Here is a 25,819-nt window from a genome sequence, read left to right as displayed (position 1 = left end):
TGTACATCGTGGGGATTTGCTCCAAGTATACAAGTTGGCGGTGAGCCAATTTGACCCATCGCCATAGTTTGCTGGACACTGCAGACTTTTTACTGTTAGACAGAACTGAAAGTGACCTTTTGAATAATCTTTTCAGCATAGAAAAACCACCCCAGAGGGCAAGAAAACAACTCACTTTAACTGTTTTATTATTGTAATTGTTGTTATTATTAGTAGTAGTATTTCTGTCTACAGACTTTGGGAATGTCTAGTGCCTGTGGCAGAGATTTCTCAGAATAAACCAAAAATGATTTCAAATTATTTTTTAAAAGGACTTCTAAATATAATAATATTTAAATAAACAGTCATGATAAAGTTTGGCATTTTTGTAATTTCAATTAAAATATTTTTATATTCAGAGCTTAATCCAACTTGAATCTCTTCTACTTTTTATGAAAACCTTTAAAAAATTATTCTCAGGTTCCAAACCTCTTCTACATTATTTAGTTCCATCTCAGTACTGTTATGACCACCTCCAGTCCCCTCTGCCCCTCAGTCCTACCACCCAACTTGATTTGTACTTCTGAAATTTTTCTAATCTAGGAACTCTCAAAACAGGGTTTGGGTGGGGGTCAGGGGTTAGTGCTGTTGTAACTTAAGACAAAAACAGCTTAATTTTCAGTTCCTTCTATTTTGTAAAAACAATAATCTGGCCCCTGATAAGTAGTGTCATGACTGATCAGCACTGCGTGCCTTGAAACCTATCAGAAGCATGAAGAACACTGACCTGAGAGGCTCTGAGATGAAGCCCTGTAGAACAGGGTGCAAGAGGAAAGGCTGAAGGAACAGGGATCATATAATCTGGAGGTGAAATTGTTGAGGCATGACTTAATAATTATCTTTTGATTCACGAGTATTAACAACAAGGAAGACCAAAGGTTTCTCTTGTCCATAAGTGACCCGCAGAGAAATACATTCTTAAATTACAGGTAGAAACTTTGGTTGTATAAAAGAAAAAATATCTTGTCTATACTCTGGATATTTATGATGAAAAAATACAGAATTGTTGCTCCTAGGAATTACACAATTTGAAACAGACATCTTTCTAAGCCCAAGCCTTGAAAGTAAAGGTCTGCTACTCAGATACGTTAGTCATAGACGTACCTGAAGCCAGCACACTAAGGTAACTGAACTTCTTTGACTTTCCCTTTTCTGAATAGTGTCCCTTAAATTAGTAAAAAAATTTTAGAAGAACTTGACATAATCCATGGTGTACACTAGGCAATTACCAACCCCATCCAAATATTTTTAAGAGCATTTAGGTAGTAATTGTTCCCAAAGAGTTCTAAATGTTTCAGTTGTGCTGATAACCAATGACCAGCTCTTGTTTCCTTTCTCTGTATATTTAATGAACATGTTAGATTGCAGACTCTTATTATAAATAAGAACATTAACAAAAGCAACTTAAACAGTGAAAAATAAGAACAGTTCAAAAAATTTGAAGCAGTGGAAGATGGAATCCCTACTTTTCTCACACCTGAAAAAAGGGTACAAATGCATAAAACCTGTATTTGTCTTTTCAATCCTGTCACTGGCATGAAATCCAGTGTCTTTGCTGCCAAGTCACTGATGATGCAGAGCAGCAGTAGGTCAGCAGCCCAAGAGCAGTGAGAAGCCAGAAAGAAGAAATCACGAAGACTTCATTAGGGAGTCTGCCAAGGGGAGAGCAAAAGCAGAAAGCTGTGAAGCCCTTTAAGGTGAAGCAGTCACCAAAAAAAAAAAAAAAAAAAAAAAAAAGGAGCAGCAGCATGCGAACCCACTCCAAGCAGAGAAGCCAGAGACAGCCAGGAAGGTACATGGGGGCTCAGTGCCAAGCAAGCCCACCACCAGAGGGGCACAGACCCAGGAGAACAGAGACCCAGTCAAGGGCGGATGCTTCATTCTCCCGTAAGAGTCTTGGCACATGTAACATGTGAAACACAAAGAATGAGCCAAAACAAAATTTTCTTGAGCAACTACCGAATTACCTAATGTTAATGAGAAAATTAGAAGACTAAAACCAACACATGCCACTCCCCACCCCATCCTACTCTCTCCCACTGATGAAACTTAAAAACTATAATCTCCTATTTAACGAGTATTTCTTAAGCTCCTCTTGTATGCCAGGGGCCATGCTATAAACTAAAAAATACAACTGTGAAGTGGACAGTCTCTTGCTTTCTAGGAGGTTACAATTTATTGAAAGATATTCTTTGCATAATCCCAAATTTGTAATTTTTGAGCTGAAAGAAAGCCAAATTTTAAAGAAGATTTTGTTCTTCTAAGTCCTTTATCCTGTACTTTCTTCCTCTATCTAATAGGTAGGTGGTTTTGGTTAGGCCACTTGTAGGATTCCACTACCTATTTCTTAACTATTTTCATAACAGAATTAACATATATCTGGAGGTTCTGAAATTGCACATTTTCCCTATGTCTCCAAAAATATTATTCATGTTATTTAACACCTTTCTGCTTCAAAGTTTTAAAAATATAGAACAGAAAAACAATAATAATAAATGGTCCCTGTGTCCATGTTCCCATTGTACGGAATTGGTCATTCCTAATATACTAACAAATTTGCTTGGAGGGTTTTTTTTTAATCATTGTTATTTTGGGGGAAATGATAAATAGTTATTATAAAGAATTAAAACAAATAATAAAAGTATAAAGTTTAAAAACTTTTAAAGTCACTTCAAACTTCATCCATAAATAATCCTCATAAATATTAAGTGACTATAATAGAAACAGTCATGGCCAGGAATTTTCCAAATTTGATAGCATAAACCACAGACCCAAAAAGCTTAGAGAATCCCAAAAAAGAAAAATATGCCTCGGTGAATCGTAGTCAAACTCTTGAAAATCTAAATAGGAAATCATGAAAGCAGCTTGAGGAAGTGAAGGGAGCATTGTATACAAGAAAATAATGATAAAAAATAATACTATTTTCATCAGAAACTCTGGAAACCAGAAGACAGTGTAATGACTCCTTTCCCTAACCAACAAGAAATCAAGACCTGTTAACCTAGATTTCTATATCTGGTGAAAATATGCCTCTAACAGGCAGGGCAGTAAAGACATTTTCAGGCAAAAGCTGAAAGAATTTACTTCCAAAAGCTCTGAACTACAAGAAATACCAAAAAGAGGTTATGCGGGCTGAAGAGAAAGGAAATGATATAAGAGAAATACAGTTTTACGGAAATTAATGGAGAACACCAGAAAGAGCAAATAATGTCATTAAATATAAAAGATCATTAAAAAAATCATTCCTACTTTATACATATGTATGTCATCTTGTCTCAAAGACTATTGACTGTTTTAAAGTAAAAATAATAACATTAAGTGAACATCATTTCTCATTTATCACCTAGGTATTTCAGTTTTATAATATCAACTGACCACATGCCATGAAAGATGATAAAATCATTAATACTCAGATCTCCTCCTAATTCCACTCTTCTCAACCTTAGGAAACTTTTTAGTTAATATTATGTTTTTTACATTATCTAGATACTTAACATTTACATTTGAATTTATAATTCTCATAATTTTTTTCAATATTGGTCCTTTATCTAAATGCATAGCTATGGGTCCTTTTACATGATATTTTTGCCATCTTCATTTCTGAATTGTTTTTCCCTAGGTGTTGACAATTCATATCTTTATTGGTTATATTTTATTATGTAGTTTGGGTTGTAGGTTTTTTTTTCCCCAAGAAAATTTATGAATGCTGCATTTATAGCATTTTTTTATGTTTGATAATTTCAAATACTATATTGCCTGGGTAAAATGTTCGTAAGCCACTTTTTCTCACAGAATGAAATAGATACTGCTTCATTGTCCTTTAACCCTAAAAATTGAGATAAAGTCTGAAGGCAGCCTAAAATTTACCACTTATTAAGAGATTGGCTTTTTTCTACTGGAATCTCATAAAGTTTAAAACTTAAAAAAGCTATGATGTGGTTTTAAAGAATCTATACCATAATTTCCCTGGTACATAGTAGTATACTTTCAATTCACAGATTAAGTTTTATTTGGGGTTTTTTCCAGGGAACTTTCTTGTATTAGTATCATATATTTTTATTCATCTTCACTTACATTCATTGGATTCCCTATTTCAAGAATAGCAGTTACCAATTCTTGAGTATTTTTCTTATCTCTTAGTTTCTGTAATCCCTTTAATCTCTCTGTCTTTTTCCATCTTAATTCACTGGAAGTTTACATTAGCCAAATCTCTTTATTTTCAAGTTCTCTGAGTTACATGCTTCATCCATAACCCGTTCCTGCTACTGATAGTGCAGCTTTTCATCAACTCTCGCGGCACACCATGAGATAGATGGTGTCTGTCGGACCAATCCCTCATTGCTCGTACGTCTCTAGCTTTTTATTCCTCAAGTATTTAAGTGCTGGCACCACTACAAAATCTGCATTTTTAGTACCTAGACTGATTCAGTTCTTCATGTTTTAATGACAGGGCAGGCACTATCACCTTCATGTTTTTTTTTTTAATCATACGTAACAACTCTTTGCCAGAATCTAAAATAAATATTAGAAACAGAGGCCGTATGGAGTCAACATGTCAAGATGCTGAACACATTTAGCTCGGGCTTGCTGAGTACTCTTGCTGTCTGGGTGTGAATTCTCACTAGTGCAGGACAGAATGGGAGGTGTGTCACACTAGTTCCAACTGGCCGTGAGTGCAAGGCCAGCATTCAGAATGCAGACAAAATAATGAATTCATGTTTCACTTTACTTAGAGACAAAATTAAAAGAATGAGCCTGGGCAGCTACTAAGTACATTTATTTAATGCATTTGATATTTTAACCACTTGTCTGTAACCTGAAGAAATTATGAGATTGGAGAGGCAGAGACAAAAAGGACTGCTGACTAAGACAGCGTGCCTGTAGTTATGGTTTGAATACTTGGTTTTACTCTCTTCTGAGATCTTTTTACAATTTCTCCAAAGCTTAACTGCTCCTAATTGAGGGCTGTATCTCAGTCCTCAGAGGGGACATGCTCAGGTTTCAGATGAGTTCTCCGAATCAGCATGAAACTGAGACTTCACTTCCTTCAAAGACAGGCAGCTTGATCAACTTCCTGTGTTACCCACTTCTTCCCTGCCGCCACTGCTCGGGTGAATCTGTCAGATGGCAGTGTTGATTCTTTCCCAGCTCATGTGGAACCAACGTAAACTACTAGATAAGCAGCTAAAATCTTCTGTACTTACTTGCGCCTTGATGAGGTTAAGAGCATTTACTAACTCCTTTAGGTTGTTGTGGTCTCAGCTGTGTCTCACGGAACATTTGCTAATGAGTTTAAATTCCTAAATCAAAAGAAATCCAGAATTGGCCAAAGTAGGTAGAGTCAATTCAGATACAATCTGAAGACTTTTGAGAGCATTTTTCGTTTCTTTTCTTTCTTTTTTTTGGCAGCTTTATTCATAATCGCCAAAAATTGGAAATTTCCAATATGGCCTTCAATAGGTGAATGGATAAACTGTAGTACATTCACACAATGGAATACTATTCAGCAATATAAACAAATTTTTAAAAATGAGCTATCAAATCACAAAAAGGCATGGAAGAACCTCAAATACATATTGCAGAGTGAAAGAAGCCAGTCTGAAAAGGCTACATACTGTATGATTCCAACTTATGACATTCTGGAAAAGGCCAAGATAACAATAATAGAAGAAGGTAGGGGTGGGAGGTGGGAGATAAGATACGTAAGAACTCTTTTTCGTCATTGCAGTGGATCCAACAAAATCATCAAAAGAGCAATGCACAGAAAGAAATCCCTTCTCGGTAAGCCTCCACCAAGTAAAGAACAGGAAGAGCAGATGAATTACTGTGTCCTGCTTCAGGAACAGTTAGCCTGTTATTTTGCAGGATTTTGTCTTTGTGAGCAGCTTGGGATAGAAACCAAGTGTTCTATCCTTGCATCTCATTGCCTGGCAGTGCACATAGAGGGTGGTCAGCATATTGGATTGAGAACTCGAGATTCTAGATTCTCTCTTAAAATTCTTTTACAGAACACCGTACAGAGGAGAGACTGAGATTTAATATAGTGTTTGGAATGGGCACTTGTTTTCACTCTGAGGTCAGAAGCCTCCACAGCTGAGTACTTTGGGATAATGAAGGTCCTTTTTCTATATTTGCCCAGCCTGGGCTGGACACAGGCAAATGTCATACAATCTACATTCTTTTCTTTCCATTTTAACAGTGTTTATGTTTCCTGAGGCACATCTAAAAGATTCAGAGTATTTACTGTGTATGTAAATATGCTTTTAAGAAAAAAAATACACGGTTTGCACATGCAAGTTATTTTCAGCAGGCAGTTGCTTTGCTGGAGCACAAAAGGCTAGTTGTAAAAACAAACAAGAGAGAATGTGCTGTTTTAACAAATGAGTCCTTAGAGATGGATTCTAAGGCATGGTTTTTGTTTCCTGATCTAGCTTTTACCCTATCGCTTAGTAACACTTAGAGAAGTCCTGAAATAAATCAACAGCATTCTCACAGTTTTCAAGGCTGACAGTTTAATTTTTTTTCCTGTTTTGTCTATTGCTGTGGCCAATGTAATTAGGTCATAACCATGTGAAAAATTACTGGTACAAGAAAAATTTTGGATGTATGTGTGCGTTTTCAGGAAGACTTAATTCTGCTAATATTCATGACATCATTTGCACGTGAGACTCGTTTGCTTATCACATGCAATTTAGACTATGAATATTGTTTCCAAAAAAACGAAATAACCCAAATTCAAAAGGAAATGTTTCTGTTACTAATTTTATATCATGGTTAGAGTAATTATATTTAAAAATATTTTTAGCAGAAAAACCACTGATTTTAAAACATATTTGTTAATTATATAGACTGGATGCCAACCCAGAATGGGGTCATTCTGGTAGAAAGAGGAGAAAGTCCTAATTTATAACAGTATTCCAGAAATGGCAACACAGATCGAATGCTAGCATTCCCATCTTGCAGACTGTCCTCTAATTTCATTTTACATTAGAAGTTAGTTGTAGTTCTTGTGCCTTGAGTATATTCTAATAGACTTTTTACTGTTTATACCAGCAGATATAAGCTTCAAGCCCATAGTATTTGCTTTATTGCTTCTACACTGCCAGAAATATTAGGAACCAGGGGAGAATGCAAATTTCAAATTTCACAGAATGATGATACTTATTTGTATTTTATGAAAAATCTTGGCATTAACTCCTTTGCCTCTTTAACAAGCTGAGTGTCTTGCTTTCGTTTTTGTGGAATAATTTAATAATTTTAGTAACTAAGAAGATTCTTATTTGCACCAGGATTAACAGACACAAAAGGCACAATTTAACATATTTTATTGGCTGAGTGTAAAGGTCAAAATTATCAAGCCTTATAGAAGCACCATTAGAAGTAGACAGTAGACTCCTTGTAGAAATCAGAAGGAAAGCCAGTGTAGGCAGCATCTGGGACACAACTGCAAAATGTGAGTCGCTCTCTGTGACGGAAGCAGAGCAATTGTCAAGAGTTTGACTAGATTGCAAAAGAATTTAAAGGGCCGGCAGATATTTAAGAATACACAAGACAGCTTTGTTGTTCTCATGTAACACTGAGAAGCAAAGCATGCTAAATATTAAGCAATCCATAGAAGCCCTCTTGAGTCCCTGCCCAGTGATTTTATTTCCGAATGAGGGAAGTAGGTGAGCTATATACACAAAATCAGAAGGTTTACTTAGTTCTTCTCCATCCGCCAGACTCCAAGGTGGCTGGAGCATGTGTACCTCACTAGAAAATTAAGGTAACCAATTTGCTAAGAAAAAAATGAGAATAAGTGAGATAGGTGGGAAAAGACAGTAATTTTTTGGAAGGTAAGAGGTTTGCCCTCTAAAACAAAATGTCCACAGCCAATCAGATACACCTCTGCAAAGAGCTAGATATCAGAGTTACTTATGTTTTAACCAAGAGAAAAAAAAAATGACTTGTTAGCGAGAAGGCAGTCTTGCCAAGTGATATTGAACGACTTTCCCAGCTTTGGGTAGAACTTGGAGAACATGTGTAGCAAATCCGCTGTGCCTGCACTCACGTGTATTGTTGAGTGGTGGTCGCAGGACACCCTTTAACATGCTGGTGTTCTTTTCTTTTACAGGGACTGTACGTTTTTGTGGTTTATTTCATTCTACACAACCAGACGTGTTGCCCTATGAAGGCCAGCTACACAGTGGAAATGAATGGGCACCCAGGACCCAGCACAGCCTTCTTCACCCCCGGGAGCGGAATGCCTCCTGCAGGAGGGGAGATCAGCAAGTCCACCCAGAATCTTATCAGTGCGATGGAGGAGGTGCCTGCCCTGACCCTTCTCCTTCTCCCCCTCTGTCTCTGTCACTGCTTCTCTCTGAATCTCTCTCTCTCTGTTGCTCTCTTTCATGTACAACCTTTCCATTTTATAAAGAGCACAAGTTAGATGGTGCCATGTACATTTTAGACCCTTTTCCTCCTGACGTTCTCTGACCTGTAGTGTTGGATGCGCTCACAGTGGTATCATGTCCATTATCTAATTCTTCTTACCCCTTGCCCTGTGAGCTCCGCCAACCAGCAGTTTGTACTGGGAGATCAGACAGAACATACTTTTTCATCTCTTTCTTCAGAAGCTTCCTAATTTGACATGATAGTGACTGAATCTGCTTCAGAAATTTTTCTTTAAATACTATTTCTTGGGGTGGGGGCAGCATCTAGCTCAGTGACAGAGCGCATGCTTAGCATGCACGAGGTCCTGGGTTCAATCCCCAGTACCTCCATTAAGGAAAAAAAAAAGATTAGCGTTTCTTCCTAAAAATATTTTCACAGCTTTCTTCGTTTACTCATCCCAAACTCACTGCTTCAATCCCAACAAACATTCTGAAACAAACCTCCCATTGTTCTCTGTCCACACATTTGGGGTTCCTGTGTCTAAATCACGTTGCCCCCACCTATCAGTAGTGCTGCCCATAGCATGGGCACCACTGCTCATCTTTTAAAACATACCTGAAGACATTTGTCCAGGAAGAGACAGTGAACAGGTCCCTGACAACTTCTGCGGTGCCTGAGATGTGCTTGCTACCATTCCTTACATAGCTCATATTGGTGTGTCTGTATTAGAGTCAAGAGGAGCAGTATTTGTGTTTGGATCCTGAAAAATAGCAGGAAATGAAGGTGCATCTGTCTGAAAAGAAAACAGTTTATAGATAGTTAAGTAGGTAGGGAGAGAGCAGGAGAATCTACTTGCTCAATAATATTTTTTGGCCTCCATGTTAATGTAGAAAGTAATTTGATTCATGTCAGGTGAAAATTAAGGTAAGTGATCACAAATAAATTACCATATTTAAAAACTGGAATATGTGTTTAGTACCCTTAACTGTTTAGAAATCTAGTACCATTTTTATAACCCAAAAGTTCTTAAAACTAAATTGTTTCCGCATCACAGTTGATAACAACAGAAATGGGCATTTTTAGGATCAGCAGTTCAGGAGTGAGACTTAAAACTTTTTTTTTTTTGTCTTTTTGATTGGCTACCCAATCTAGCACTTATGTAAATCTGAACTATACAGTACATTAGCCATTAGCGACGTGTGGTGGTTTAAGTTGAAATGAATCAAAATTAAATAACAGTACAAATTCAGCTCATCAGTCACCGTAGCCACGTTCAAGTGCTCAATGGCTGCATGTGTCTGATAGCTACCGTAGTGGGGAACACAGATATAAAATGTTTGTGGCATCACAGAGCTACATCAAGCTGTATTCAGCCGTCACCATATTGAACAGTGAGTGCTAGTCTAGTTGTTCAACTTCCTGGTGAAATTTTCTCAGGTTTCATCTTCTCTCAGATTTATTTCTCCAGTCGTTAGATCACTTTTCTCAGTTCTCAGAGAACCTTAGATGGGAGGCAGCAGCTGTGACAGTGCAGTTTCTGGCCTGAGCACTACTCGAATGTTCATTTGGGGTGTAGCACAGTGGTATATCCTACAGTGTGCTCTGCATTCCTCAGAGGCTTAAAACTGGCCTTGATCCAGCTGTCCGTGAGGGACTAGCAGAGACATTCTTGAAAGCCGTGCAGAGAAGGGAAAGCATTAGGAAAGGAAGGATTAAGGGGGTGTTTATCAGTAACCGAAAGGAAAGCAAATACATTTAACCGTTTCAGGATAGAGCTGTCTCTTTAAACATTTAATTTTAGAAAAGGAGGAGTTTAGAATTCTATCAAAGAACTTTTTTTTCCAACTCACGGTGTACTTATCGGTAGCTACTATATTTAAAATTCTATATTGTATCTTAAAGACTAGAAATGTTCCTCTCCAGGTCTTATTTTTCAGCAGTTTTCTTTGCACATATCCTGTGAAAAAATGTAATGTATTTATTGGCTTTAAAAATAATCCTCTTTCTCCACATGTGATGACATAGAAATCTACAAGTAATTCTAATAGAGAAGTTGTTTAGAATCATCAGATTAGATTGTCTGATGGAGAGACATACTAAAGAAAAAACGTAAAATTAAAAGTCTTAATTCTAATTCACTTGGTCTTTGTAACTGAGATACAGAGATAAATTGTTCATACAGATTTTAGAGTAAATATGTGAGTACTCATATTATGGTTCCCTTTTCTCCCAACCCCAACCCTAAAAGGTGCCACCCGACTGGGAGAGAGCCTCCTTCCAGCACGCCAGTCAGGCCAGCCCTGACTTAAAGCCAAGCCCGCAGAATGGCGCCACGTTCCCGTCCTCTGGAGGATACGGCCAGGGGTCATTAATAGCTGATGAGGAGTCCCAGGAGTTTGATGACTTGATATTTGCATTAAAAACTGGTATGTGTGAACCCACAATCCCCATTAGACGTAGGCGCTCTTGCTGTGCTAAGATTTACATCTTCTTCCCATGAAGCTGTAGAAGTTCAGTCACCCTTAGCTCATCCTGATTCTCATGACCCCATCCTAATCCCAGCCAAATTCTAGGATATTTTATTCTTGGCACCAAATATAAGACAGCCTAAGAATAATATAAAACTTACTTTTAAGGAAAAGGCATACTCTAACTGAAATGTAAGTATCTGTGCACTGGAGTCTTGCTAGCACACCAGGATCCCATTGAGACAAGTTCAGCTTTGTAAGAATCTGGTGAGGGTTTCACTGAGAGAGTTTTGCCTTTGACCTGCCAGATAGAATTTCTTGTGGGGTATCTTTGCAGCAGAAACTTTCAAAGGCAACCCAACAGGCCTCATATAGTTTTACAGTTTTCAAAGAGCTATCACAAATAGAATTTCATTGGCTCTTCCTGTATGTTCAACTCTACTCAACCTATGTCCCCAGTGGATAGTTGTTTTCAAATCAAATATGCAATTTTTTCTTTTTTTCCCTCAGAAAATTGTTAAACTGTCACTGTTATAAAAAGTTCCGTGAACCTTTCATTTTTAGATATACAAGCAAACTAGAAGAGAGATGTCTGTGCTCAGACGAACCCATTGTATTGATTACTGCGTTCTGCTGTATATATTCCTGTGTTCAGATTAGTGCTTGGTGCTTGGTAAACCTTTTGTAGATGTTTTTGGAGAATGAATGAATGAATGAATGAGTGAATGAAAAGTGAAACAAAGTTTGCCTGGAGGAATAGACATTCACACAAACACGACATAAAGAAGAGTAAAATAAGTAGTGGAAAGAGTTATTCAAAGAAACTTTTTTTAGAACCTTCTCAGTTGAGCCTTGAAGAATATGTAAGGCTGAAGTAAGTAAAGAGTGGAGGAAAGACAGTGCAGACTGAGGGAAAAGAATTAGCCAAAGCCCTGGGCTGCACGGGGTGGGGGGCATGGCCTGCCTGGGGAGAAGCAGCACGCAGTGTGGCTTGGGTGGAGGCGGGGTGAAGCCAGGCGGCGGGAGAAAAACCTGGAAGGCAGGTCACCTGCATTGTTAACAAGTTACTAGAGTTCCTCAACTGGGTTTCAGTGAGCACCCTCCTAGAGATATTCATAGTCACCCTCGGTGAAAGGATCCCCCGACCAAATCCACTTGGGAAACTGCAGAGGTTCACAATTCCCCTAGCGTTTTAGCAGCCCTAAAAAGCCCTAGGATAAAGAAAGCCACTTCACTTCATTTAACCTGGGGCTTCCACAACACAGTTCCTGGTAGATTCACTTTGGGGGAGCAGAGCACTTACCGACGTCCTGCATGGTATTAAGATGCTCCGCACACGCCATGCTAGGCAGTGGGATGTTTATAGAGCCCAGTGAGCCACGGAGGTTTTCCAGGAGAGGAACAGCATGTTCTCGCTGGTTTTGAGGCAAAGTAACTCTTGTGAAAGTCTGGAGGATAAATGTGGAAGCAGTCAGAGAGGCTGGGAGGTGATTACAGTGGCCCAGGGTTTAGGCCTCAGATCTGGGGAGTGGAAAGAAAAAGGACAAGGGGAGAGCTGAGGAAGCACAGAGGACAGGCGAGTCAGCAAAGGCTCGCGCTTCTCACCTGGGTGACTGAGGAATCCCGTCCAGAGCATTTGTGTGTTGATTGCTTTCAGCAAGAAACTGATGAGTTCCGATTTGGATATTTTGGTCATTCAGCCTGGGGGCTCTTGAATATTCAAGTTGGGATCTTTGGTGAGAGATGCAGGCTTGGAGGTAATGATGTGCAATGCCTCATGCCGCGGTTATGTTTGAAGCTATGGGGGTGAATAAGTTGAGTCTGGGAGAGTGGAAGCTAAGAGATGAGAACAAAAGAGGTGAGGAAGGGAGGGAAAAGGAGAAAGGGAAAACACGAGGAAGGAAAGAAATAGGAAGAGCATCCTAGATGATACCTGCATTTGAAGAGCGAGTGGAAGAGGCTGCGTGGTGAGCACAAGAGCAGAGAGAAGAGAGTTTGATGACGGAGGGAAGGAGCAGCTTTATTAAATGCTCCTTAGAGTTAGGACTGAAAAAGGTCTTTCGCATTACAGATAATCCTCAGGGAAGATCATGTTCCCAGCGCCAGAGAACAGTCGGTTGACACTACGGCACTGAGAACACGAATTCTTGCAACATAATTAAATTAGATCTGGATCCTATATGTACAGCAAGTATTGAATGCATTCCATTCAGGAATGCATGGAATGACTTGCTTACTTATAGATGGAGTTGAGCATCGCTTAGAGTTCACGAGTTCACTAAACACATTGGGAAGTAAATACTTAAAAAGACCAGAATAGTAGTCTCTAACCCAGGCTCCCTTTATTTTTGGAAAAGGTACCATAGTAGTCAAGCACCACTCCCTAGACGCTTTCCATCTTAGAATGCGGTCGAAACAAAGGAGCAGGCCACCTGCTACTCCATCTGCAGCAGAATTCACAGTCAACACATGGGCCAGATTTGGACCCACAGGGAATTTTTTTTGACCTTCATTGCATTGTAACATTTTTTGAACCAAAATTTAAAAATTTAGAAATATCCCATAAAAACCCAGAAAGTCCTAAAAAAAAAAAAAAAAAGAATCTAGCGATAAGAGTGCTTAAAATCTAGCACAACACTGATTGGAGCTGAGTAATGGCTGCCCCTTTAAACAGGTTTGTCCAGTGCCCACCAGACCTGCGTCACTGATTTACTCTAGTGTCCCTAGCCTCTGTGACATTTGAGTTTGCAACTCTTGATCTATCTCAGATCCCGCCTAACTGTGAGCCACTCCAGGTCAAGTGCTAGGAACAGTGGATCTTCAAAGTTCTTTTCATTTGAACCCCTAAACAACTTTGAAAAGCTATGTTACTGTTTGCATATATCTAAATAAACATCTAAAGTTTTTCATCATAAGTTTAAGTAGTATCAAGCAACATAATTTCCACTAAATTATAAATTTTAGATTTTTTAAATTTACATTATTCTTTCAAACTAATTTAAAGAAGTCTAAGTACCAGAGCAGTTTGATACCCACAGTTATTCATTTGCTTTTAAATAGCTATGAGCAGGCTTTTCTTTTCCAGTTGGAAATTTTCCACCATTCTCTTCTCTCTTTAAACTTGCATTACCATTCCACTCCCAACACAGAATTTTATCCAGATGTAATGTATCTTATTCATTTAATTGGTATAAAATAGAAGCCCTTGCCCCAAAGCCAGTCATGGACTTGTTTTTTCATTTGAATTTTAACCATATTGCATTTCTTAAAACACACACACACACAAAGAAAAAGAAAACACTATTGACCTTTTTCATTTTTTAAATAAATTATTTGTTTTTCTATGAGAAATCTAAAAATTTCACACTAAAAAGAGGACATAATCTTCAATTAGTTGTTCATGAAGTACATTAGCCTCTCCACAGGCAAGTGAGACACTCAGTCCTAGACTAGTGGTGTCGTGGTTATTATTAGTTATTTTAATAGAACTTTCTCATGGATCATCCGTGTTCCCAGCCAGGACTTTGGGAGAAAGAGAACATTCACCCTGGGACAGCCTCCATTTTCGGAAAGAGGAAAAGGTCTGAGCTAACTCACCAGAACGGACTCCGCCTGCACAGAGGGCGAGGCCGGCATGGAAGGGCATGTGCTCTGTTTACATCCCTCACAAGTGTTTTGAGAACTGGCATTTTTATGTTGATTCAGAACTGACGTGATTCTAGAAAATGTCAAGCTGGGAACATCTTGGGCTTAGAAACAGGGTCATTCCTCACAGGGAGCTTCTCCCAGAGACTAATCTGATTCCCCGTCATCCTAGCCCCTTGACTTCCTGATTTTGCCTCAGGCCAATGACATAAGTGTCCTGATAAACAGTTCCCTGTTGGAAATCTTTAAATGATTTCTTTTTTCAGTCAGAAGAAAATAAATAACAAGTCCTTGAACACACATGAAAACATTTAGAATCGAGGTCCAAATACGCAAACTCCTCGAACTCATTAATACATTTCTCCTTCAGAGACATCACATAAAACTACAACTTAATTTGACTTCAAGAACTTCTGCAGCCCAGTGTACTAAACAAAGTTGGGTGGGCATCAAAGTGGAAGAGTAAAATGTGGAAAGATTTTTATTTTTTTTCCTTTAGAAGAAGATTGAAGGAGTTTGACCTCTGTCTCATTATTTTAAAAGGCCATAGGATGGGGAGGGTATAGCTCAAGTGGTAGAGTGTGTGCTTAGCATGCGTAAGGTCCTGGGTTCAGTCCCCCGTATCTCCTCTAAAAATAAATAAATAGATAAATAAGTGAATTAATTAAATAAGTTACCTCCCCTCCCCCCAAAATAAGATAAAATTAAAAATGGAAAAAAAATTAAAAATAAATAAATAAAAGGCCATGGGAAATAAGAATGGGCTTTGGGGTCCATGAACCCTGTGTCGGAATCCTGGTTCCGCAGGGTACTGTCTGTGTGACTTTGAGCAAGCAGCTCAACCTTTCAGTTTCCTCCTTTAGCAGATAAAGGTGATTATAACTAGCTTGTAAGTTTTCATGGAGTATGGAGATTGCCAATGTAAAGAATCTGTCACAGTGTCTGGCAGAACTTAAATTCAGCACGTGTGTGGTATAAGTTATTTGTTGGGTTCAGTTTCTTGTTATGCTTAAAAACAGTTTTAAATGTTCATACTGTTTTCTGTAACACCCGGGTGTTCACTGCACCATAGCTATTGAGCCAGGTAGTGTGGTGCTTGAGTATGTGACAAGGAGTTTGAAATTTATTCTATAGACACATGTGAACACTTGAAACCTGGGGAACAAAGAAGTTACATGATTAGAGCTGCCCCCACACGAAGCAGTTGGGTGTGGAAGACAACCCCGTACATTTGGGGTCAGAAGGCCCACTGAATTCCGTGACTTCCCTGCTGTGTGACGTGGGCAACTCATTGGGTACTTCTGATCCTTACTCAGTCCCCATGTCTGTAAAACAGGACTAATAATCATGCTTTCTAACTAATAACTAAAGTATGTTGAAATGTTGAGGAAAGGAGAGACACGAGATGAATGTAAGTCATTACTTGGAATTCCTTTGACATTGACTGTTCAGTGAATCACAGTGGAAAGTTATTACTATCAGAGATACTGGATTTTTGGTGAATTTTTGGCTTAAAACTTAAGCACGAAGATACTTTTCAGAAAATCAGGATTCTTACTGCCAAATGCCTTCCTAGACCACTGAATAAATTACAGCAAGATGAGAAACCTGTGCCGTGCTCCCAGTCCTGCCACGTGTGTGTGTGTGTGTGTGTGTGAGTGTGATACTTGTCCTGTCTGAGTCTCAGGAGGGATTAGGATTTGGATACCATGCATCTGTGTCAACTGAGAGGAAACTGAAAAGGAGGATGAGGTGGGTCACAGCCAGGATGAGGAGAAGGACGTGGTGACTCAAGGGGAAGCTGTATCTAGAACCTGCTGACGTCTCCTGGGGCTCTGGGCTGCTCAGCAAGCTGGTGGCACCCCTTCGCTTGTGAAGCTGCATTGCACGTTGGACCTCCCAGCCCAGTCTGCTCTGTCCCTCACAGGCTGCCCCGCAGGCTGTCAGTACACAACTTCTTTGTAGTGTGCTTTGTCCCCATGTGGGCAAACGCTGATGCATTCCTAGTGGCCTTCAGAGCAGACCAACCCTGAAATCAGAGGGAGGCAATGCTAGTTCATTCATTATGCCTCACTCTTCCCTGATGCTAATCCTGGGGGCCCCTCTGTCTCTCCATGGTTGATCCCATATCGGGCAGCTCTGTTGCTGAGCACCTGAATTCCGCACCCAGATCAAGCTGCTGTAGGCTCAGGACCTCAGTCACCTTCTGTCTTACTGTTCCGCTTTGAGGTTCTTCCAGGTCTGACAGTTCCCTGCCTCTGTGACAGAAAAATATGGGCCCTCTGTCCTTCAAAAACAGTATGGCAAACTCAAATGTTACCTCAGGGCCAGACATTTATCATAAGTGATCCAAAAAGGCTGATGAAAACATTCACAAACCAGAAAGTAGTTCCTGGTCTGTGTTTTTGCCTTTTTTTTTTCCGGAACCAATTCACAAATATAAGCCCAGTGCTCACTTGTCTTCTGCTTTTTAAAAGGGAAACCCAAATTCTGTTTTTTTAATGTTAAATACATATTTTTTTAACTGTGGCAACTAAATTTTGAAAAACATTGTCATTGGCAATATTCTAGTTCTTAAGGACAGAGTTCACAGGTGTTTGTTACACATTTTGTTTCATGACTTACATGTCCACTATATATAGAGGTACCATGCAGTTTATCATCCACGCTAGGGCAATTGGAGTGTAAAAGGATGTGATTAATAATTTTTTCAAGTATAAACTGGGGCTTTTCAGACAGTTCACTCTCCAGCTCCCTGCTGTGAAGGAATAGTGAAAGAAGAATTTATGAAAGGGTGTGGAAATGGGCTTTAATGGACAGGCAGGAAGATGCTCAGGCTGAAAAGAATGTGGCTGGTTGCAGGACCAATCAAAAGAACTGATCACTTTGAGAAAGCTCTCCAGTGGGCAAAGGTTGAACTCTTGTCTGTTTGGCAAGGTACAGCCAGGTTAGGAGTGTCTTAAAAGACATTGCAGATGGTTTCAAGCTTGATGTCATTGGCAAGAGGAGCTCATGTTTGTTCTTGAGAAGGAAAGTGCAGTGGAGTGCAGAATGGATCAGAGGAACAGCTCAGGCAATAAAGAGGGAGGAGGCATTTTCAAGAATCAGGATGCAGAACACAGTTTATTAATACATTCAACAAACATTTCCTGAATACCCACAAGGTGCTGGGCACTGTCCTAGGAACTAGGAGACGTAATCTAACAGGAGAATCAGAAATTTAACAAGAGAAACATCATGTTCCCATGAGTAGCAGAGGTGATACTACCTGAATTGATACTTACGACGAGTGGAAGCAGCCAGATTAAGGAGTGGAGCAGAGGGAAAGAGCATCCTAGGCAGAAATGCCCACATAATAACATGGTGAAGAAAGGCAGTGACCAGTGGCCCTAGTGAGGCATTAGGTGAGAGAGCAGGCAAGGGTCTGGCAGATCGTGTGGACCCTGAAACTGGGCTGAAGACAAGCCCTCCAGACCGCAGACCACAGCCCATCAGACCGCAGAGGTGCTGTGCAGGAAAGCAGAAGAGCTTTGGAAAGAGCCAGCAGATCAGAGGGTGCGATGGGCAAGGGCAGCGTCACAGAAGCAAAGGGAGGAAGTGAGGTTTCAACAGCAGCCTGTAACAGAGAGAGGGTGGGAAGAACAGAGACTCAAAAGAGGGAGGGTTTGGTTAGAAGGAAGTCATTAGTGGACTTCTGCTTCTATCTCCAAATAGGTTAAGAAGAAGCTAATTCACCATCTTCCCTTAGCTACCAACTCTGCAGAATCGCCTTTCCTGTATCAGATGGAAAGGGAAGTCTCAGCTGCCCAGGCAACTGATTTTTCACTTTCCTTCTTATTTTCAGTCTTGTGCCTGGCAGAGGGGGGTGGGGCTGGGAGCTGTAATCTCTGGTGATTCAGCCAACAACACGCCCTGTGACCACATCCCTATTCTCTGTCTGTGTGTGTGTGAGAGAGAGAGAGAGGATGTTTATGTGTTCCTCTGCACCTTATAAAAGAAAATAACAAGGTGTTAGCCTAGCATAGTGTCAAGTTTTCTGAGTTGTGAATAAAGTAGTAAATAGTAGAGCTTCCTCAAAACAGAGATTCTGGTGCTAGCTGCAATTAACAGCTAGCTTTGTGGGATTCTTGTGTGGATCCGTCCTGGCCTGTGTTACATCATTATTTTTACCTTGGGAACAGATCTGAGTCATTCAGAGCCAGTGCCTTCTGGCCACTGATATGATACCAGGTGTGGTCAGTGGTTTCTTTCTCAGATCCCTGCCCACGCTGAGTCTCAGCTGAAAGACCGACTAGGTTCAGTAAATGTGGGGTTGGAGGTTATATGCTTTCCAACAGCAAATCCTATCCCCCTGCTAAAAAATTCCAATCAACTGTCTGATTGGTTTTATTTCAGTAAGCCCCCTTTTGAGAAATGCTGTTCTTATGAGTACGTTATACCTGTCAACCATGTGGGAACAGAAAAAAGATTAAGAACCCAAATCTGTGTCTTAGGAAATTAATTTTTACTTATAAAGACTACCAAAAGGAATTTGAAATATAGTTTTTAATTGTTAGATGTTAATAATATTTATTCTAAGTGTATAGCTCACTTTTTGTTAACATCAGAGAAATAAATATGTGCTGACTTAATGTAACTTGACCCTTAATTTGCTGAACTAATAGCTGGGCGTTTTTTGCTTTCTGTTGCAGGTGCTGGTCTCAGTGTCAGTGATAATGAATCTGGTCAAGGCAGCCAGGAGGGAGGCACCTTGCCTGACTCCCAAATCGTGGAACTTAGAAGGATTCCGATCGCAGACACCCACCTCTAGCACTCAGTAACCATTAGGAGGAGACTACTTCGTATTTGTGTTGACTCTGCTAAAACTCTATAAGTACATGAGGCCGTGTAATAAGTCTTAATTATACTGGATGATTAACCCAGAAGTGATGATTGTGTTTGAAATATAAATTGCTTATCCTTGTGCAACCTGAAAATTAACTGCTATAATGAAAGACTGGATCAATTTATACCAGTTAATAGGATTAATTTATATCACTTAATAGGTGTCCCTATTCCAAAATATTAGTTGTTTTTTAATCATCCTACATGGCTGCTAACATTGTTTAATAAAAGTAATAATAAAAACTGTAGAATCCACTTGGTATCACCCAGGCTCATTATTTATGAGAAAATACTGTGCCTGAGCAAAGAAACCTCGGTGATGGCAAGCACCCTGTTTCTTCCAGCCCTGGTACAGGTGATCCAGATTTAAGACTTCACGACATCTAGAAGATTTTCTTTCCTAAAAACCACAAAACCTATTGTCTGTTGATGACTTTGCACCTGTATGTTGGCAGGGTGCTGTGGTTTGCACAGTCTTTCATCAAAAGTATGTATTTCTGCTCGTTATAAAATTAGGTGTCTGAAGATTTTCCAGAATGAATGTTCTGTTCCCAGTTAAAAATAACTCCATCAAGCATTTTAGCACAGCTAAGAAGAGGATCATTCACACAGTGCAGTTTGTTTGGGAGAGATATTTCTTGGTTTGGGGTTTTTCAGTCTTTCTTTGCCTTGGAATGAGAAGGTCTATCCTAGAACAAACCTTGTTGTGTTCAGGATGATTTCATTGACTCTGGTTCCAGAAGAATGATTAGGAACAGAACAAGTTTGTTCTAAGAAAGCCTTTTTGGCCTTTTATTTTTGAATTCTTAAGAACTTTGGGGGGAAATTAGTATCATTTCAGGAAACAATTATAATTTAAAAAAATCTGTCTAAGAGGAAATTTTGTTCTGTTAATAATTTCCCTTAAAACACCCAAGTGTTCTATCATCACTGTTAAGCATGGCTTTGCTTTTTTTTAAAACCTGAGGAGGCATTATTGATCTTGATCATTTATAAAATTCCTCTCCTCTCCTCTTCCTCTTAGCTCCCCCATTTCCATCTCCTCCTCTTACATTGAGTTTTGATCATTGGATTGCCATGTAAGTACAAAACAAAAACTGCACAGGAAAATCAAACAGCAATAAAAACAAAGGCAGCATCATGATGATCCCTTTTAGGGACTTTAGAAATGGCAGTGATAAGATTGAGTTTACCTTAAGTGACAAAGAAGTTAGTTGTCGCAAAGCCTACAGCATCACCCTGTAGTCAGTTACATGATAAGGTAGGAGGAATTGATGAAATTGGTTATAAAATATAAAATTTAAGGTGAAAAGTTTGAAGTTGGTAAGCATTTTTAAATTGTTAATAGGTTTTAATGAATTTGAGGCTTAGATAATTATTACAGAAATGTGAGATTTTGTTGTGTGGAGTCATAATTACTGTAACTTTTTTTTACAGATAACTGGATTCTTATTTATCACTTAAGGTAAATTTAATCTTATTACCAGCATTTTTTGTTTATTGAAGTATAGCTGATTGTTGTGTTAGTTTCAGGTGTATGGCAAAATGATTCAGTTTTATGTATATAATTTTTCAGATTCTTTTCCATTATAGGTTATTACAAGATATTGAATATGGTTCCCTGTACTACGCAGTAGGTCCTTGTTTATCTATTTTATATGTAGTAGTATGTATCTGTTAATCCCAAACTCCTAATTTATCCCACCCCTCAATTTCCTCTTTGGTAATTGTAAGTTTGTTTTCTATGTCTCTGAGTCTGTTTCTGTTTTGTAAATATGTTCTTTCGTATCACTCTTTTAATCTAAAAGATTCCACATATAAGTGATATCATATGATATTTGTCTTTGTCTGACTTCCACTTAGTATGATCATCTCTAGGTCCATCCATTTTGCTGCAAATGGCAGTATTTCATTCTTTTTTTATGGCATACATATATATATGTACCACAACTTCTTTATCCATTTATGTGTCAACGGACAGTTAGGTTGCTTCCATGTCCTGGCTATTGTAAATAGTGCTGCTGTGAACATTGGGGTGCGTGGATCTTTTTGAATTAGTTTTCGTCTTTTCTGAGTATACGCCCAGGAGTGGGATCGCGGGACATATGCTAACTCTATTTTCAATTTTTTAAGAAACCTCCATACTGTTCTCCCTAGTGGCAGCACTAATTTACATTTCCATTAACAGTGTCAGAAGGTTCCCTTTTCTCAACACCCTCTCTAACATTTATTATGTGTAGACTTTTTGATGATGTTTATTATCAACATTTTTAAAGTTCCTAAAGGGGTTAACACTCCACCATGATGAATTCTCTAGCAAAGGCAGTTGTCAATAGCCGTGTTCATTTCTACATGTTGTCAGGATTTGGAAAAATGTGGCCAGATAACAGACCAATCAGGGACACCTTTCTTACTTCAGATTACTGAATTTCTATTGTTGTCCAAAACTCCATCTTGATAAGGAATCAAAAGATCTGCCTGCCACTGATCAGCATGATTCTTTAAATATTAGAAGGAAAGAGCAAGATTCCTAGAAGCCACAGTGCTAAAACAAATAAGCTTCATATTCCAACAGCAGCAATATTTTGCCAGCTGGTTTCCTCTCAATGTAGATTAGAATGGGACATCTGCCAGGGAAGTATAGTACCATGTAGGAAGAGGCAAATCAAATCGAATTCTTAAAAATGAAAACTCAGGGACTAGAACAGTAACACTTCAACTGTGGTCTTTCTCTTTCAGGAGGTTTGCTACTCCTTTTATCCATGACATTTTTAAAGTAACTTTATTAAGATATAATTCACATTCACCCATTTAAACTGTGCAATTCAATAGCATTTGATTATATTACATTATTGGGTTGTTTTTTTTAAACTGTGGTGAAATATGTGTGACACCAAGTTTGCCATGGTAACCATTTGTAAATGTACTTTTTCAATTCAGTGGTATTAACTATACTCAGTGTTGTGCAGTCATTATCTCTATTTCCAAAACCTCTTTGTTGCCCCCGAACAGAAGCCCTGTATCCCCCATCTCCATGACATTTTCTTTTCTCTGTTGGTAGACACCTAATATTTCCATGGGAAATGTCTGTGCCTCAGCATTTTTGTGATTTTTTAAAAATTTGTTTCTGTTTTAGTTTTTTTCCCCAACTTTTTTCCCCCAAGAATGTTAAATCCTAATTTGGATGCAAGTGCAAACAGGTGTGCAGTTGAGGCATGGTGGAGCAGCAGGGCTCGTGGAATTCCAACTAAGATGGGAGACCAGGCACATGAAAATCTTAGTAAGCAAAACACAGAAAAAAATTCACTCTGAAACTGTAGCTTTGAGTTGGTTTTCAATCTCTCGAGGTGTTGTAGGGTTTAACTAATACTGCCATGTTTCCCAAATTTGACCCGAGAAGTTTAAACATAATGGGAGTAGGACTGGGAAAAGAAAATGCCATTCAAGAATATAACTGCCAAACAACTTGGCCTTGTGTTTACCAGCACTTAAGATCTGCCTTGAGTTTAGCCTTCGGACCTCAGGGTAGATCTGTTTGAGGGTAGGTCTCAATCAGATAAGTAGGGGATGTTGACTTTTTCAAAGCAGCCGGATGCCAGAGTGGATTTCCTCAAGCCTGACCTTGGTGGGAACAGAGAAAGCAACAAGGGCATTCCTGTGTTTCATGTGGTTTTTAATTAATGGCACAGACCCAGTTCCCCAGTACTGCTCTAGCAGGATGTGAGTTGAAGGACCATGTGGCCCGTAAGTATCACTTAAAGAGTGGATCAAGTGACTGAGGCTAGGAACTCTTCCATTATCTTAAATTTCTTCCAGTCTTGTTGACTGACTAGTAAAATAAAGCTGAGTGATATTCTTATTAATAAGATTTAGTTGGTACATTGATATTATTATCCAATACATCTCATCTACCCAAACTTTTCTCTCATAAAAGTATTTTCAGTACTACAATAGAAAACCAAACTCACCTTTACAAAAATTTTGAAAACCCCAGACAATTTGTTGAAGTATAACACATACTAGCTAGCATGTACAATGAATATATGCGCAACGTTTTTAAGAAAATAGTCCATTTTTTTTATTGTGGTCTGTAACTATTCAAATCACCTGACAAGTTTGGCAACCCCCTTAATTATGAAATTACTACACTGAAGATAAAAGAGTTTAACAATTATAGTTAATAAACATCTTTTACTGAAGTAATTACATGGTTTCAGGAAAAGAAGCAAATGGAGAATAACCCTGCTTCCCACCATCTATGACAGTGGGGTGCAGTTGTCAGGCACTGCTGCCTTGGTTCCTGGGAGCACTGCCCCCGCCAGGGACCCAGCGGTGGGGCCCAACAGCTTGGACTGTGCTGTGAGCACCAAGGTTAGAGCTGAAGTCCCTAAAAAGGACTCAACTCAAGGAAACTGTGAGCACTTTCAGGGCAGGAAAAGGTATGTTAATCTTGTGAGAAAAAGTAAGACTCACTGTTTTCTAACAGATGAAAGGATTCCCATTTAAGCGGGGTAGACTATGCTTTTTCCTGCAATTAGCCTTTAGGAGTCTGTGAGCAAAAGCGCAAATTTGATCATTTTTTAAATTTAGGAATGTATTGATAGCATTTGTTTTGTAACAAGAAGGAAGGTAAAAGGCAATGCAAATCATTTCAACTTCACTTATTTGATTATATGTATTTGCAAGGTTAGGGTATATATATGAGTGTGAGAGAATGAAAAGGAGAGAGATTAATAAAAAGAATTCTGGGTACTCAAAGCAAGGAAAAGCATGATAATAACAATTTCTATTACAGCTTACAATACATGATAAAAAGATATTTTGAAAAGCTGATTCATGCAATATGTGACACTGTCTATCATTCTGCCCCACAGTACATATCCCTAGTCTGCACATCCATCAAAATCGTTTTGAAGACTTGGCTGCATTACAGGAGGGTAGTAGTAATTGTTTAATAAATGACTTTCAGGAGGTGAGTTCACTAAAACAAATGAGAAAGCTGCTCAAGAACCATCAAAGGCATTATGGTTCCTTTCCTAAGTGTTCGATCCTATCAGATAGTAGACAGATATTGTCTAGTAGATGACGGTTTCTTCTTTTAAAACGTTATCTTTGTCCTCAGGGTTCGTCCATGGGGTCGCATATTGCAGAATTTTCTTCTTTTTTTAAGGCTGAATAGTATTTCATTGTACGGACACCACATGTTCTTTATCCAGTCATCTGCTGATGGACATTTGGGTTGTTTCTGTGTCTTGGCTATTGTGGATGATGCTACAGTGAACATGGGATTGCACTATCTTTGAGGTACTGACTTCAGTCCTTTTGGGTAAATACCCAGAAGTGAGATTGCTGGATCATAGGCTTGTTCTTTTTTTTTTTTTTTTTTGAGGAACCTTCATAGTGTTTTCCATTGTGGCTGTGCTATTTTGCATTCCCACTAACAGTGTGCAAGGGTTCTGATTTCTCCACATCCTCGTCAACGCTTATTTTTTGTTTTTTTAATAATAACCATTCTGACAAGTGTGAGGTGGTATTTCATTGTGGTCTTGATTTGCATTTTCCTGATGATTAGTGACATTCAGCATTTTTGCATATACCTGTTGGCCATTTGTATGTCTTCTTTGGAGAAACGTCTGTTTAAGTCCTTAGCCCGTTTTTTTTTAACCATGTTATTAGGTTTTTTTGCTATTGAGTTGTAGGAGTTCCTTATATTTTGAAGATTAATTTTTTATCAGATACATGGTTTGTAAATATTTTCTCCCATCCCATTGGTTGCCTTTTCACTCTCTTGTAGGTAAAATGAGCCAGTGACAGAAAGACAAATACTGCATGACTCCACTTATGGGGTATGTAAAATAGTCAAATTTATAGAATCCAAGTGTGGAATGGTGGCTGCCTGGGGCTGAGGGCAGGGAGAAGTGGAAAGTTATTAATCAATGAACATAAAGCTTCAGTTAAGCAAGATGAACAAGCTCTTCAGTATTGTACCTGCAGCCAACAATACCAGATTGTGCACTTAAAATTTTGTCAAGAGGGTAGGTCTCATCTGAAGTGTTCTTAACCACAATAAAATGAAACAGTTTTTTAAATTGTTAACAGGATTGTTTGATCACTCATCTTCCCTGCAAATGCTGGCATTGCATGGAGAAGGAAGTTGAAACCGTTTTTTAAATGTTTTACAGTCTCTTCTGGAACTTCTGCTTAACCCTTGCAGAACCTCAGATGTCATCTGTAGAACCCCAAATGAGAACTCTCCACTAGACTGTAAGCTCCTGGAGAGTAACAACTCTGTCTTACTCCTTCTGGTGTCCTGAGCACCTAAGACAATGCCTGGAACAAAACTGATGCCCAGTAAACACTTGTTCAACTGAAAAAAAAATCATCTTCATCCTCTTAGCTAAATCAGAGCG

The 25,819-nt window shown here is 38.9% G+C and overlaps 1 protein-coding gene across 1 annotated transcript in view; it reads left to right on the top strand.

Annotated features, from left to right (window-relative positions):
- ADGRV1 (adhesion G protein-coupled receptor V1) overlaps positions 1–19,671 on the top strand; it is a 440,955-nt gene extending 421,284 nt beyond the window's left edge. Inside the window, exons 87-89 of the mRNA XM_072958404.1 lie at positions 8,153–8,344; positions 10,661–10,838; positions 19,217–19,671. Coding sequence (XP_072814505.1) covers positions 8,153–8,344; positions 10,661–10,838; positions 19,217–19,335 — 489 coding nt within the window. The 3' untranslated portion in view covers positions 19,336–19,671. The remainder of the gene's footprint in view (positions 1–8,152; positions 8,345–10,660; positions 10,839–19,216) is intronic.
- The last annotated feature ends 6,148 nt before the right edge of the window (positions 19,672–25,819 follow it).

Source organism: Vicugna pacos, chromosome 3 (genome assembly GCF_048564905.1).
Source record: "Vicugna pacos chromosome 3, VicPac4, whole genome shotgun sequence".
In the NCBI taxonomy this organism is placed as follows: domain Eukaryota; kingdom Metazoa; phylum Chordata; class Mammalia; order Artiodactyla; family Camelidae; genus Vicugna; species Vicugna pacos.
This window is presented reverse-complemented; position numbering and strand designations above follow the sequence as displayed.